Source organism: Bombyx mori, chromosome 21 (genome assembly GCF_030269925.1).
Source record: "Bombyx mori chromosome 21, ASM3026992v2".
Taxonomy (NCBI): Eukaryota; Metazoa; Arthropoda; class Insecta; order Lepidoptera; family Bombycidae; genus Bombyx; species Bombyx mori.
In genome coordinates this window covers 1,078,526-1,094,932 of record NC_085127.1, presented here as the reverse complement: position 1 = coordinate 1,094,932, position 16,407 = coordinate 1,078,526, and the positions used below count along the sequence as shown (strand labels likewise).

Sequence of the window (16,407 nt, the reverse complement as noted above, 5' to 3'; positions counted from 1 at the left end):
TAAAAACAATAAGGAGGCCCTCATCGTGTCCAAACTGTTCACGGTCACGAACGGAATTATTGTGGTTATAAAATAAAATTAAAATGATTCTGTGTTATTTGTAATTGTTATAATTTGTTGTGCTTAGAATACCGTGAAGCGATTTGGCCTGTTTACTATTTTCTCTTACCCGGGTTGTTTCGATGTTGAACCCAAGGCTGGTGTGGTGGGACGCGCTGCTAAATCACAACCACCAGACCCACCATTTAGTGCCAATAGTTTATTATTCGATATCAAAATTATTGCTCTAGTGCAAGGATGAGCAACACACAGCCCGCTAAGCATCCCTAAAATTGAATTTATTCTATCGACTTCCTCGTTTCTGTTAGTTTTCTGTTCTTTACTTGTTTGTTTTTATATCGCATTAAAATTTGTATATGAAATGTTTACTTTTTTTCTAGTTTTATATATTTTTATTCAAATATTTATTTTAAGTAAAGTTTCGTAAATTATTAATAAGAGTTTTAAAAAAATATTAAATTTTAAATTCGTCCATTGAATAAAAATGTTGCTCACCCCTGCTCTAGTGAATCGTGTGAGTTTACACCAGGCCCTACGACTAGCAGAAATACGAGTGAACTGTGAATCACGTATGGACAATACTAATTAGACCTTTAATCATGACAATAGGGTTGAACTTAGTAAAAACCGAGTTTAAAATTTTAATTATGTTTTTTTATTAATCTTCTTGGGCTTCTTGTTCAGTTCGAAGTGGAGGAACGTGATCAGGTCGCAGATCTCCTCATTGGTGTCGGTGACCAGCATCTGGAACCGTATGTAGTAGTCGCCGTCCGCAACGGGGATCGGTACGTTCTTGGGCGGTAGCTCCATATTCATATAACGGTATCTGCCCTGCAAAGTTAATGTCGACGAGTACGTGAATCGTGACGACTATTTATTTGTTCGAACCTTTTTTTTATAGCTTAGATGAGTGTACGAGCTCACAGCCCACCTGGTGTTAAGTGGTTACTGGAGCCCATAGATATTTACAACGTAAATGCGTACATTTGATATTTTGACCTCATCTCCCAAGGTGTGTCGCGGCATTCAGGTTTATAGTTCTATTATAAAATATAAATATAATAGTCGACGGTATAATATAATAGTGAACTCCAAGAAACTATGGATCCAATTATCCGATTTCGAGTGATCACCGTCGCTCATATCAACAATTCTAAAGGTTTTTTTTTATTGGAACGATGTTCCTTATCGCGCGTTGTGAAAGGGGGCTAGATGGAAAAAATTCTTACGAAAAGTTGTCACGACACTTTTTAGATCCGTCATTCTGACCAATCAACGTGTAAGCGCTTATCGCGTGACATTGCTCGTATCCGATTGGTCCGCGTAATGAGTACAGTTTCTCGAGATAGCGTTTCAACAATAGTAATTTAGTTCATAGTATTGTTTTTTTCTTCTTCATAATGCCGTAATTTATTATTATAACTTTAAAAAAAAATTACAATTCCTTCACTAATTAATCGAAAAGAACTTCGTTCCATCCGGGTGTCCCTTGACACCTCTGAAGTTTTTGCTTAGGTGCGTGGACGAGCTCATAGCCCGCCTGGTGTTAAGTGGTTACTGGAGCCCATAGACATCTACAACGTAAATGCGCCACCCACCTAGAGATATAAGTTCTAAGGTCTCAGTATAGTTACAACGGCTACCCCACCCTTTAAACCGAAACGCATGACTACTTCACGGCAGAAATAGGCGGGGTGGTGGTACCTACCCGTGCGGACTCCCAAGAGGTCCTACCACCAGTAAACATAGGTCTACCGAGTCTACTGTACCACCAGGTCTACCGAGCACTATCACCCGCTCAGTGGAACATCTTCTCTTCGTCGTTAAACCTTCCTACAATCCAGTCTAGCTATTCTTCAGCTAATTTATTTGACACTCTGAATTTATTTCGTTACGAAAGAAATATTTTATGCAACTTTTTCAAGGTTCTAATAAAAAATATAGTAGTATTAGAAAGATATATTTGAAATAGATTACATTAACTGTACCAAAGATGATACCTCTTTTTTTTTCTCACAAATACTACATTGAAATAAGTTCACTTGGAAGGCAACGGCTTGGCTCTGCCCCTGGCATTGCTGAAGTCCATGGGCGACGGTAACCACTCACCATCAGGTGGGCCGTATGCTCGACTCTCTATAAGGGCAATAAAAAACCTTCCACAATGGAGATAAATAGTTGAGATCTGCCCTTAAACAATAAACGAATTATTAGAAATGTGGCAAAAGAGTTAGACAATAGCGGGTAACGAATATTAGGCATCCGTACGCTCCGAAAACATAAACCCCCCCTCCCCCTCAACAATCGGCTAAATACGGCTGCTATTGAGTAGTATAATAAGATTGTTATCATTACTAATAATAGTTTGTTATGTTTCCGAAATGATTCGTTTCATCATATCTCATGACTCTTGGCGACTGCCAAATTAGACATTTTTTCACGCACGTAAAACCCATTGCTGACATGGCGACGGAAGCCGTATATGATAGTGTATATATGGATATATACAGTCTAAATATAGTAGTATGTATGATGTGGCTACGCGTCGCCATATGTAAGAACTGTTTCTTAATATTAATATTTTATTTTTCGCTTGCGAACGCTATTGGTTTTGGCTAAGGTGGGTAAACAAGGTCTCGATCCTCCTCTTTTTCTCCCTACCTAAGCTGATAGCCTTGAGAGGCTATTTCAGCTTCACTAGCGTTTAGGTGAGCTTTTGGATCTCAAACCGGAAGTGTTGGTAACGCTGGCCCTAGCAAGAGCAGTGCTTCGCAGAATCTACCGCCAGATCGGAAACACGACCCACTGAGAAGATCCGGCGAGAAACTGAGTCGGCTGTGTCTATGGGTTAATTTATTCGTCGAGCCCTTCATCGCAAATGACGAGTTCGGTGAGGACGGTGACTGTTGCTTGAGGTACCTAAAAGCACCGTTAATGGATCGGGAGGATCCGTAATGAGGTGCTTAGGGCGACGTCAACCGTTCACCATTCGGTCCAAAGGATCGGGTATGTCGATCCACCTAGTGTACATTCGTGCATACAACATACAAGCCAAGTTAATAGAAAGTATGTAAAAGAAGCATGAGAGACTGTGGGAGAGAGACGACTAGATTTCCTCACTTTAAAATTTTAAAAACTACCTATTTGCTTTCTTCATAATACCATTTCTTGCGTATTCGCTTACACGTATTATTTACTACAAAAAATTACGAATAGGAATAGGCCATTTCGCGAGTAGGTATTCTAGAGAAATCGTTACGACTTTTGTATTGAATATCAGTTTCATATAAAATCGAAAAAAGCAAAACACTAGCTAAATTTACTTACGTCGCTTTTATGAGTACGGCATTATGGGTTATACTCACGGGTGGATACGGACAATGGCCCAAAGTTAGGTTGGTGTGTCGAATCGTGAACTCCTTCATCCACTTGGACTGAAACGCTTCGCAGACTTTGGTGGTCACGCGGAAATCGCCGCCAGATTTCATCTGTAGCGTCAAAGCGATCTGTGAACAAATAGCATGACACAATTCTGGTTACACATACACATACACCTATCCAGGTCATCCAATCCCATTTCTGCAGGATAGCTGTCGGAGCACTGTGGTACGTAAGGAATGTCGACCTTCAAGACGATCTAAATTTACAACGTAAGTATTTTAAGGTAGCATCAGAACAATACTTCGAAAAAACGGCGCGACACGATAACCTTCTTATCGTTGTGGCTGCTAATTGTATATCCCAGGCGACGGGGTAACACAAATCTGGCATCGCTCGAAAAATCTCTTCAAGTACCGGTCATCTTCCTTAAAGAACTCGTTGTGGGAGAATACGAGAGACCTCCCCGAGAATCGTACGTACGGTAACATTGTTTCCAAACGGCACGACAAGTGTGCCCGTCATGTTGGTCAGGTATGGCTCGTGCCTGCTCTTCCTGCCGGTGAAGACAACGCAGTCGGTCAAGTACTTCGGATTGCAGTACCTGACTTTTGCACGTTCCTGACGGAAATCCTGCGAATATGAATGTAATATTACCGAAACCAGTTGAAGGGATTAGGGAGAGGCAGAAATTAATTGTTGTTTTTAAGCTACAGCATTTTTTATTGTCCTTGTAAGCAGGCGAGCTTGCAAGCCCTGGTGGTGAGTGGTTACCATCGCCCATGGACGTCAGCAATGCCAGGGGCAGAGCCAAACAGCTGCCCACCGTTTAATACTCTCCACAAGCCTCGTTTGAAGAAGGACATGTCATAGCGCTCGAGAAATACCGTAGAGGAGGAGGAAAGTTTAAAAAAAATTAAATTCAATAGTAGCAAAAAGATTTCCAGACGGCAAGGTAGGTAGAACTTACGCAATAACAAAGCATGACTGCCGATACTAAAATGATAATAAAAATGAAAAAAAATCTTCTCATTATTTTAGCGGGTTTAAATAAAATAAAAACGGTCACAGCCGCCGCGAGTCCGATAGTTTATAACAAGAATCATAAATAGCATCAAAAACTTTATTTTCACGGATCATTTAACATGGTAGGTACTGATCGCAATCCAAAATTTCGAATTAGAATCTCGTTTGTATAATCATGAAATTCACGCTCTAGAATGTTCGTTTTGTTGGAAACATTTCCTGACTAGACTGAATCAGTAACGATCCTTACACATTATGTGTATGGTTGAAAAAGTATTTGAATGTTTTTTTTTTAATTGCCCTTGTAGGCAGACGAGCATACGGCCCACCTGATGGTGAGTGGTTATCGTCGCCCATGGACTTCAGCAAAGCCAGGGGCAGAGCCAGGCCGCTGCCTACCGCGGTTAATACTCTCTCCACAAGCCTCGTTTGAAGAAGGACATGTCATAGCGCTCGGGAAACACCGTGGATGGGAGCTCATTCCATAGCCGAATGGTACGTGGCAAAAAAGACCTCTGAAAACGCACTATGGATGACCGCAGTGGCTCCAGGTAGTATGGATGAACTCTACTTCGGTGGCGGGCGGTGCGATGGTAAAAACGAGATGCAGGTATCATCTCGAACAATTCCTCAGAGCACTTTACTATTGCAATTCAGATTTTTACCAAATTTCTCGTCAAAAAATTTCACTATAGAATAGAGGTAGTTTAATCAAGGCCAAACTTCCTAATGGCGTTTAATTAAATTACTTGATAAAACCGAGAACAATGTTGGAATATCTTATAAATAATATAATCATGTCACATACGATGAGCGTAACTATGAATTTACGAATTCAAGTCTTTTTTTGTTTATTTAATGTTAGGTTTTTTATTTACATTGTAAGCAGACGAGCGTACGAACCATGTCGACGTCGCCCAAAACACGTCATTACGGATCCTCCCGATCCATTAACGGGGCTTTTAGGTATCTCAAGCATCGGTCACCGTCCTCGTCGAACCCGTTGCTTGCGACGAAGGGCTCGACAAGGGAATTAACCCACAGACACAGCCCGCTGAGTTTCTCGCTGGATCTTCTCAGTGGGTCGTGTTCCCGATCCGGTGGTAGATTCTGCGAAGCACTGCTCTTGCTAGGGTCAGTGTTAACATCACTCCGGTTTGAGCCCCGTGAGCTCACCTACTAGTTAAGGATATTTGTTTTATTGCTTTGGTGGTTGGACCAGCTCCTAGCACACCTGGTGTTAAGTGGTTACTGGAGCTCATAGATATCTACAACGTAAATGCGTCACCCACCTTGAGATATAAGTTCTAAGATCTCAGTATAGTTACTACGGCTGCTCCACCCTTCAAACCGAAACGCATTACTGCTTCACGGCAGAAATAGGCAGGGCGGTGGCACCTACCCGCGCGGACACACAAGAGGTCCTACCACCAGTAAAAACGCTGAAATAGCCTCTCAAGGCTATCAGCTTAAGTAGGGAAAAAAAACGAACCGTTTTATGGTTATTAGTAACTGTCGCTCGTGATTATCGGTAATGCTATGGGAACAGCTAAGCCGATACCAACCAAAATACTACTCAAACTTCATTTAAAGAATGACGTTTCCGCGCTCGAGAGACACCGTGAAGGTATTAATTTCGAAGCAAGCAAGATGACCGCAGTGGGTCCAGGTGATACTTTTGACCCGGTATTAGGCTGTAAATACAAAAATTACCTCAATTAACTATATTCTCAGGATACTCTTCATGGAACATTCGGTATATAACACAAAAAGAACAAAAATTGTGAATATGACGGAGTCTATAGACTACAACTTTTTTTCTCATAAAACCGGAATGCACCGATTCCTCATTAAACCAGTTCTTATCCAAAGATAAATCGAAATATTGAAAGCGATTTTAAAGTATCGATTTCTGTTAAAATTTGAATCAACAGTGATGGAAACGACCTCTAAACGAGAACACGCGGTAGCATCTCATACCCTTTTTGCCTTGAGACAAAAATAATAACAACATCAAACGCTCAGAGTCAGTCATAAAAGATTTTTCCTTGTGTTCAGTATGTTCTCGAGTGTGAAATGCGAATCAAAAGCACGAATGGACGGCAAAACTGTCATCATAACTGGAGGCAGTGCCGGTGTTGGATTTGAAGCTGCTAAAGATTTAGCTGACAAAGGCGCTAGAGTTATCATCGCTAGTCGCAACGAAACAAAACTAAGAAAGGCTCGTGAAGAAATCATCAAGGCAACAGGAAACACTAACGTTGCGTACAAACAACTAGACCTGAGCTCTTTGAAATCAGTGCGAAATTTCGCTAACCAGATCAATACGGAAGGAAGAGTAGATGTTTTGATCAACAATGCTGGCGCGATCGCACTACCAGACGCAGTGACAACAGATAGTCTAAACCTCACCATGCAGATAAACTTTTACGGCGCTTTCTTACTCACGTTCCTATTGTTGCCAAGACTTAAAGCGTCATCTCCGAGTCGTATTATCAACGGGTCTGCGGCTGCAATGTACTTAGGAGAAATAGACTTCGATCACTGGAATGACGTTGGTCGGTATTCAATCGTGACGTCATTGGCTAACTCAAAATTAGCGATGGTCTTGTTCAATGCCGAATTGTCCAGGAGACTAGAAGGCAGTGGCGTCACTGCTAACACATACGATCCCTTCGTAGTCAAAGACACAGATATATTGACAAACCTACCTGGATTCATAAAGGAGATATCTAGATTTTTCGTGAATATAATCGGACAAGAAAAAGAAGATGCTGGTAGGCAGATATCATATTTGGCCTCCGCTCCGGAAATGGTGAATATTAGTAATCAACATTACAAGTTTTGTGAAAAATTCTTGAGGCATTGGTCGGTAAGTGATACTGGACTTACTAGAAGAGTTTGGGAAGAATCGAAGAGGCTCGTAAAAATCAGTGCAGAAGAAGACTGGGAGAGTTAGGCTGATGACGACCATACTAAAAACTTAGTTATACTGTTATAATTGCAAGTTGCAAAAAGACTGAACCGATTTTGATGTTCAGAGTGTTCTGTGTTTTATACTAATCTTGTCTTCAATGATTTATTTTATTCAGTAGTGCTGTAGTGTAGTCTCTGGGATGCGAAATATCCCCAAACTTTTGTCAAAAACCCACAGCCAATCTCTACGCATTCAATATGTTATTTCATCTATAAGAGATGGATCGATCAAGTGTTTACCACAAGTGTTACATGAAAATTAATAACGAGTTTCGCTCTACCCCTGTGTGCTTAGTGCGAGTTTTTTTTTATTTTTTATTGCTTAGATGAGTGGACGGACTCACAGCCCACCTGGTGTTAAGTGGTTACTGGAGCCCATAGACATCTACAATGTAAATGCGCCACCCACCTTGAGATATAAGTTCTAAGGCCTCATGTTTTAGTTACAACGGCTACCCCACCCTTCAAACCGAAACGCATTACTGCTTCACGGCAGAAATAGGCAGGGCGGTGGTACCCACCCGCGCGGACTCACAAGAGGTCCTACCACCAGTAATTACGCAAATTAAAATTTTGCGGGTTTGATTTTAATTACACGATGTTATTCCTTCACCGTGGAAGTCAATCGTGAACATTTGTTGAGTACGTATTTCATTAGAAAAATTGGTACACGCCTGAGATTCGAACACCGGTGCATCGCTCAGCACGAATGCATCGGACGTCTTATCCGTTAGGCCACGACGACTTCAAACGTTCTCGATAGCGTAAAAGTTAACCCAATTTTGTATGCAGTTGCAACAATGCCCCTAACGGCAAACGGTCCTATAAAAAAACTCGCACTAAGCACACTGCTCGCTGTAATGACGACAGATCGTTAAATAAAATCTCATGCATACTTCTTTCACTCATTTACTACACCCTTACACACTTACAATAAGTTAATTTTTTTTTCATAAACTAGAAATTCTATAGAAATCTTATAAACATGGCAAAACAACGTTTGCCGGCTCAGCTAGTAGGTAATACTATAAAATACACAAAAGTACCTACCTGTTCATACATGCGAAAACTCAAAAACATTTACCTACTGCCTGTTTTCAGTTTTTTACAAATAAACATTATTGTGATTAAACACACGGATATATCCTTTCGATGCAATTGAAAATAAAATTGAATCAGATCTATTTTTAGATAAGTAATTTTAATTTAAAAAAAAACTTGAAACGCCTGAACATATTTTGTGTTTACGCACAATATTTTATTTTATTTCAACTCAAATAAATGTTTTAGTATTAAATTGACTTCAGGCGTTTTGTTCCACTAACTAACTTCCACTTATTTAATTTGAAAGCATCAGAGCATTAGCAGTTTCATATCAATGAATTTTCAAAAATTCCGTTTTAAAATTTTCTGCTCACTCATCATTGGCTCACTCATTTGAGAAAACAAGGATTCGTAATTTACATGATTAAAAATATCTTGATTCGCAGTTAAAAGTGTATATATTTTTTTTACTAATACATTCCTCGACCGCTTCCTGGTGACCTTCATCGAGTAAATGCATAAAATAAAATCGTTTTTTTGTAATGTCTCGTGCGTCACCGCGTGCGTCATTTATGTTGACAAAGAATATGAACTAACAGAGTCTTAAGCATTCTTTTTGCATGCGGAATGAAAATCATACATGTTTTTTGTTTTTGCTAAGATGACCGAACGAACTCCGTGCGGATCTAGTGTTGAGTGGCCGCAGGAGCCGATAGAAATCAACGACGTGAATACCGCGTCCCACCTTGAAACCACCATTACAGTACAACGGACCCACCATGAGACCATAATTATAGTACAACGGACGCTCTACCCTTCAAACCGAAACGCGTTACTGCTTCACGGCAAAAACAGGCAGGGTTACTAAACCGCGCAGGCTTAAGAGGCGACTAACCACCAGTAATAACGTGTATGTTTCAAAATCTTTACTGTGAACTTATCCATAATTAGAGGCGTCGACTAGTTAGTTCAAGAAACGTTAAACGACATTGCAGTGAGCTCAATAAAATCACTTCTAATTTGGATAATCTGTATTCCGGTGTAATCTGTATTTCGAAGGGAGGAATGGAGGGTAGAGGTAAGGATCACAATCATGCTTAGGGAACAAGTTGAAAAACTGTCCATCTGCAAACAGCAAGTCATTGTTGGGAGACTCACCAAAATAGCGCTAGCGTAGGAAGTTAAAATGGTATGAACATAACAGTTTTAAAAAGAGTGAAGTGTGCTGGATTAAAATGAAATGTGGTAGTTGATGACGCTGTTTTTTAAATATTTCCACTTGCCATTATGGCACCACGTTCTTTTGCTCACTTTTTTATTTATTGCTTAGATGGTTCAACGAGCTCACAGCCCACCTGGTACTAAGTGGTTACTGGAGCCCATAAAAATCTACAACGTAAATGCGCCACCCACCTTGAGATATAAGTTCTAAGGTCTCAAGTATAGTTACAACGGCTGCCCCACCCTTCAAACCGAAACGCATTACTTCTTCACGGCAGAAATAGACAGGGTGGTGGTACCTACCCGTGCGGACTCACAAGAGGTCGTACCACCAGTAAAAAACACTTTCGGCAAACACTGTTTAACATACTGAGATGTTACTCCTTACTTCTACTCTCCTTGTGGGTGAAATATAAAATGGGAACTGAATTATTACGCCACAGTTGATGGAATGACGGGTGGGTGTTCCGCGAAATACCCGGCAGTGGAAACGAGTTGGATTTTGGATTTTTACTGATTGATTCATATCATATAATAATAATAATAATAATATACAAAAAGCAGCTATACTAAATACGTGCAGAATAGTGAGAAAGTTCCTGCAGCTTGAAGAATACTACACGCAATAAAAACTAGCCTAATAACTCATAGCTACTGTATGTTACTTGGCCAAAAGCCCGTATATACAGTCCTGCCGGCTCTGTCGATAGACTGGGCTGAGAAAGGGGAAATCTAGAAAAATAATAATAATAATGTTTTTATTGTAAGTAACCATGACTCATATAAATTGTTAATAAGACTTAGACCTATGTTAGTAGTTATATTTACATCACAATGAATTACTGTCGTAACATCCCATGGGAGATGGCCACAGCGACCCATGTATACACAGTCCAGCCTGCTTGCGATCATGCTCATATAATAGCGTCAGATCATTGAGATTTCGCCAAATGTTGTGCTTCTTCTCTCAGGACGGTCAAAGCAAGCCGACGGGAGGGGGACATACTTCAATTATATCATACTTTTGACATTTAAATATCTTTGTCTTTCGTTGTAAATATGATGTGTTAAATTATTCATAATCATGCTCCATTGTGAGCCATGTCGGAATCATGACCGGAAATACGGCACTGACTTTACAAGGTCGTTTTGTAACTGCATACAGAGTTTATGCTTTGTGTATACAAGAACTGGTAAGCTTGATCGGGATGGACTGGACACAATGCTAGTAGATAATATAGCCGATGGCCTCCGAGGGGTTTTGAGAGGCGATTCTCACAAGTTGAAGCAAACACTTAGTGAAATCGTCGAGGAACGCTGCACCAGCTAATGTGAAGAGCTACTGGGTTCGTGTTCGACCCATACTCAACGGGGGACGATGATAATAATTGTGACGATGAAGTTTTGTCTTCGATGACCTTGCAAGTTGGCGACTACTTTTATAGTAAGCTGTTACCGATAATTTTCACTTTACAATAACCGTGAGGATTTATAATCAAGCTTCACAAGTCTGAAGACTTTCAGAAAAATGAAAATTGAGACTTTTCAAAACTGCATCCCTTTGCATTTCTTGTTAGCGCATTGCAGCACTCAACATATTATACAGATAGGAAGTATCCATTAAACATTCCGTTTCCTGAAGTGAAGTGAAGAATACAAGTAACTTGAATTATGCTGACGAATTCTCATGGTTAGTAGCTGATATAGTTACTGGCACCTTAAAAGAAGAACTGTTGCGTTTATGATTTAAAAAAAAACTAAAACAGAATTGACAATGTAGCCTTTTCGAAAATTACTGATAGCTTTATATTGGCAGTTTCTTTTTTAGAACAGTGACTGAAACTCGCTGTGAGAATAGGACGTGCGTGTGTGAAACTACATTGTTGGACTGTATCTCTGGAATCTTAACTTAGGCAAACAGATATGTGACTTAGCATAGGCCGTGACTACCACAGATCGTGGGACAAATAAAAGTTTAACAAGAAGCCGGAGTTTGAAAAGATTAGACGATAAATAACCCATTGAAGTTTAAAACTGTCACCCTAACAATGTTGCCACTGAAATATATAGGTCTTTTAGCGACCCGACCTTATAAAGTTTCCTTTTCAATCGCTCTATCTATTAAAAAAAACCGCATCAAAATCCGTTGCGTAGTTTTAAAATTTTAAGCATACATAGAGACAGATATAGGGATAGAGAAAGCGACTCTTTTATACTCTGTAGTGATGATGTATATTGCTATATTTATATAATATATATTATTTACCGAACTCTTACAGTGACATTCATATTTAATGAGCTCTTGAAGTTTTGGAATAGTGTTTGTTACTACTATCGTGTTACGGCAGTACCTTGTAACCCTCTTTCATTGGAAAAGGGGCATAAGGGTTGCCAGATTTTTTTCAGCCTATAAAAAGGCAAATGCTTAAATAAGCAAAAAAAAATACGGGAATTTAGTTTTTTAACCCGGGACAAATAAAAAACAAAATTATATAGTGACATTCTTTATTTTATTTTTTTTGATATTTCTTCGAGGAGCAAGTCAGCTTTAATATATTTTTATCTGTTTTAACATACTTATAAAAATCAATACAATTGTAATCGTACGGTTCGACTACGGACAAAGTCAGTCCCGCCGGGACGTTTTAAACTAAGCCTACAATATGCGACGTCTGACAAGCCTAGGCATTATACACTCTGAGTCTAGTATACAGAGAGATTTGATTCAACCGCGCTGCAGATTGCGTTGATCCGAGGAACTAATAGGTTACAATTCTGGTAATAATCATTCTTCTGCCCTCCTCTCAGTTACCTGGGGTCAGCGCAACATGTTTTCTCCTTCCATACTCCTCTATCATATACAATTTCTTCGCTCACTCCCCTCTTAATCATATCGTCTTTCACGCAATCCATCCATTTCTTCTTAGATCTACCTCTTCCTCTAAAATACTCGTAACGACTCCATTCCACCCTGTGTAAGTAATGAGTTTTTAACTAGCTTAAAGATTCGAAACACACAATTCCATCCTTTCTCCCCAGTTTATCCAGTTAAATATACATATTCATATTTTATTTCTATGTCGGAATTAAATAGTAAGGAAATATCTTAGGCATTTTCACTGTGTTTCAATTTATTTATTTATTTCGCAAAAACTTTATGTTACGAGATGTTAATAATTGTAGACTTTGGCGGCAACAGCAAACAATGACTGTAGATAGGAATCATATTGTTGGGGTGTTCGCCACAGTTACAATTAGTCGCCTCATGCGGAGCCCTATGGAGTACTAGTACCGAATCCCCTCCTATTTCTGCAGCGGACCCGTAATGTGATCCTCTTTGAAAAGTGGGACAGTCGTTAAACAACATGTAGGAACACAGTTTAGTAGCGCATGCGGCTTTGTACATCGCTTGATATGGTCAATCGTACATAGCCCACCCGACACGTCAGACACTTGTGACAATATCTATATATTAATACGTGAAGCAAAAACTTTGTATCCCTTTTTACGAAAATTGCGCGGACGGAGGAGTATGAAATTTTCCACACTTATAGAGAATATAGAGAAGAAGTGCACAGTGCTAATTTTTTTTTTAATAATGCATAAAAGATACATTAAATCAATAAATAAAACATTACACACACTACATACCATGTATTTGACGCACACGCGCATGCTTACTATTTATTGTCAAACTTTTGTTCTTGACGTCTGTTGTCAAATTGAGAATAGATTAAATATTGTTTGTCTTTTTTAATATTTTTATAGTGTAGTCTTGGCGAAATTTGTGATTATAGAAGTATAAAATACTAGCGACCCGCCCTCACTTCGCTTCGGAAACATTAAAACACACATGAAACCAAAAAAATAAAATAAAAAGAAATATTAAAAAAAGTAACCTATGTTCATCAGGGACAATGTCGGCTTCTAATGGAAAAAGAATTTTTCAAATCGGTCCAGTAGTTTCGGAGCCTATTCGAAACAAACAAACAAACAAATCTTTCCTCTTTATAATATTAGTATAGACAATCATAATAATGTACAAACTTACAATTCCAATTAATTATAGTCGAATTTCGACTACTGCGGGACCTCTAGTACGGAGTAAAATCAGAACTAACTTGTTTTATTTATAAAGGGCAGCTTACACCCTTTACATTGCAGCAGAAACCGTACACGACATAACTGAAACTTTATCTTTATGCGATAAAGCTAATTGGGGGCTTCGCTGACCAGTGAGTACCTGGTTGGATAATAGCTGATCCAACTGTCTTATAAGCTCTTCTCATGTTTAATAAAGCACTGCGGACGCTTTCCAACCTCAAAAAATCTTAAGCATCAAAATTGCGTATTATGTCTCATAATATTTCATTCATAGATATTGCATAATACTAGTGCTATTTAATATATGATGATACTTAAAAGGGCCCATTTAAATAGCATCCGAGTACTGACCACTATTTGACCACGTTATTTGACCACGTTACGTAACATAAAATGTGTAATGTAAAGTGCCAATTTAAATAAATACATACACACATATAATAATATGTGTTTACTCATGTACCAGATGTTTAAAAACTATATAGTTGCGTATCGTTGCGTTTTATTGTACCATTGTTTTTTGGATCCCAGTGCCACATCCTCGCCAGAACATTTATATTTTTACTGTTAAAATAAGTAAACAGACTTTAGGATTAAATAAATAAGAAAATGGACACATTAACGCTTAATTTCAGGTAAGCAACTTCAAACATAACACGCTTTGATATAAAGTTTTTATTTCTTTCAAACCTAATTCGGATGCCGATCTAGGTTTGACTACTAGAAATGTTTGCTAACGTACGACAGAATATCATTATCGGAAATGATTTCTGTGTGGGCTGTCACTCAACCAGACTCTTCACCTCAATTTGCCCCGTCAAACGATTCCACCAAGACTTGAGTCAGTTTTTTTAACCGATTTTTTAAACAAGTGTTGCAGTAATAGAAACTTTTACGAATACTCCGAAAAGTTTTTTTTTTTGCTTAGATGGGTGGACAAGTTCACAGCCCACCTGGTGTTAAGTGGATACTAGAGCCCATAGACACCTACAAAGTAAATGCACCACCCACCTTGAGACATAAGTTCTAAGGTCTCAGTAGAGTTAGAACGGCGGCCCCACCCTTCAAACCGAAACGCATTACTGCTTCACTGCAGAAATAGGCGGGGTGGTGGTACCTACCCGTGCGGACTCCCAAGAAGTCCTACCATCAGTGAAACCACCAGTGTTGACGATGGCGTGCTTGTTGTGGTATCTATAGGATCCGGTATCTCAATAGCAGATTGACTACTAAGAGCTCGTCAAACCTAAGCCAAAAGAGATAAACTAGAGAGACATTTTGCACTCAAATATTTCTTTAGGTAATTTGATCAGTTTATGTAATTCCTCACTTTTACAGGCCTCAACAACCGCATATATACCACATAACAGAAGTGTGTGCTTCTTCGAAATTATTATTTTAGGGCTTAGCGTGTAAATAATCTTTTCTCTAGATCTCGATTTACGTAATTTAATATTTTTCTATATATTATTATACTGTTTTAGTGTCACTTTCTAGTTTTCGTTTCAGAGAGAGTTTATAATTACAATTGCGCAAAAAATATTTTCACTTTAACTTAAATTATTATAATTAATAAAAATGCAAAGAATTCCGAAAAATAGACGTGTTTGGTGCAAAAAATACAAAATTTGCATATTAAACGTTAGATACTCTTATAGAACTTAATAAACTAACCACATTTTAACTTCTATGTTGATTTTCCTACTATAGTGCTCATTGCTTGGGCTCTACCCCAAAAGCATTGATAAAAAAAAATGTTTGGGTGAATCTCTCTTGGTGGTAAGACCTCTTATGAGTCCGCGCGGGTAGGTACCTTACCTATTTCTGCCGTGAAGCAGTAATGCGTTTCGGTTTGAAGGGTGGGGCAGCCGTTGTAATTATACTTGAGGCCTTAGAACTTATATCTCAAGGTGGGTGGCGCATTTATGTCGTAGATGTCTATGGGTTCCAGTAACCACTTAACACCAGATGGGCTGTGAGCTCGTCCACCTATCTAAGCGATAAAAATAAACTACCAACTAAACATTTATACGTCACTCTGGCTTTCATTCCCTTTTCCAGCGTCGACTCAAGGACACTTTGGATCAGGCGATTGCTATTTAGTAAGGCCTAATCCTACGTGTTACAACCCTACAATTCTTATAAGAGCAAGCAATTCCACAGCACAGGTCGAATGACTGATAGGATAAAACTTTACGACGCAAGATGGGATGCCTGAGAGGTGAGCGTATAGGTCACTAAGCATTCTCAGCTCTGTCTATGCTTATAACGAACTTTCTAACTTGGCCTGGGGAGGGGTCTGTCAAAGGCCAGCGAGGTGCCAGTACGCACGGATTCCAAAACCAACTGCAACAGGTCAATCGGCTTACGTTACGTGCAATGCAGCAGATAGTTCCAGCTTAACACCGTATTAGGGTAACCGGTAAGCTTTATAAAGGTGAACCTTTTTTTTTCCTATCTATGCTGATAGCCTTGAGAGGCTATTTCAGCTTCACCCTAACGTGTGTAGGTGAGCTCACGGGGCTCAAACCGGAGTGTTGCTAACACTGACCCTAGCAAGAGCAGTGCTTCGCAGAATCTACCACCGGATCGGAAACG

At 39.3% G+C, this 16,407-nt stretch overlaps 2 protein-coding genes across 2 annotated transcripts; one reads left to right on the top strand and one right to left on the bottom strand.

Annotated features, from left to right (window-relative positions):
* Positions 1-692: 692 nt before the first annotated feature.
* On the bottom strand, positions 693-6,981 carry LOC101737101 (uncharacterized). Its single transcript, XM_062674597.1, has 4 exons — positions 6,913-6,981; positions 3,922-4,071; positions 3,426-3,566; positions 693-891 (listed from the first exon to the last, which is right to left on the bottom strand). Exons 2-4 carry the CDS (start codon positions 3,961-3,963, stop codon positions 706-708), a joined length of 369 nt encoding a protein of 122 aa, XP_062530581.1. The 5' UTR covers positions 3,964-4,071; positions 6,913-6,981; the 3' UTR covers positions 693-705.
* LOC101736969 (retinol dehydrogenase 13) lies at positions 6,280-8,741 on the top strand. Its single transcript, XM_038018622.2, has one exon. The coding sequence runs from the start codon at positions 6,524-6,526 to the stop codon at positions 7,421-7,423; it is 900 nt and encodes a 299-aa protein (XP_037874550.1). The 5' UTR covers positions 6,280-6,523; the 3' UTR covers positions 7,424-8,741.
* Positions 8,742-16,407: the final 7,666 nt, after the last annotated feature.

Excerpts from the sequence above, each read along its gene's own strand:
- LOC101737101 (XM_062674597.1), bottom strand. The coding sequence starts at position 3,963 with ATGACGGGCACACTTGTCGTGCCGTTTGGAAACAATGTTACC. Across the intron at positions 3,567-3,921 it reads CGTTTGGAAACAATGTTACC|ATCGCTTTGACGCTACAGAT; the intron begins GTACGTACGATT and ends ATTTGTTCACAG. Across the intron at positions 892-3,425 it reads GCCATTGTCCGTATCCACCC|GGCAGATACCGTTATATGAA; the intron begins GTGAGTATAACC and ends TTAACTTTGCAG.
- LOC101736969 (XM_038018622.2), top strand. The coding sequence starts at position 6,524 with ATGTTCTCGAGTGTGAAATGCGAATCAAAAGCACGAATGGACGGCAAA.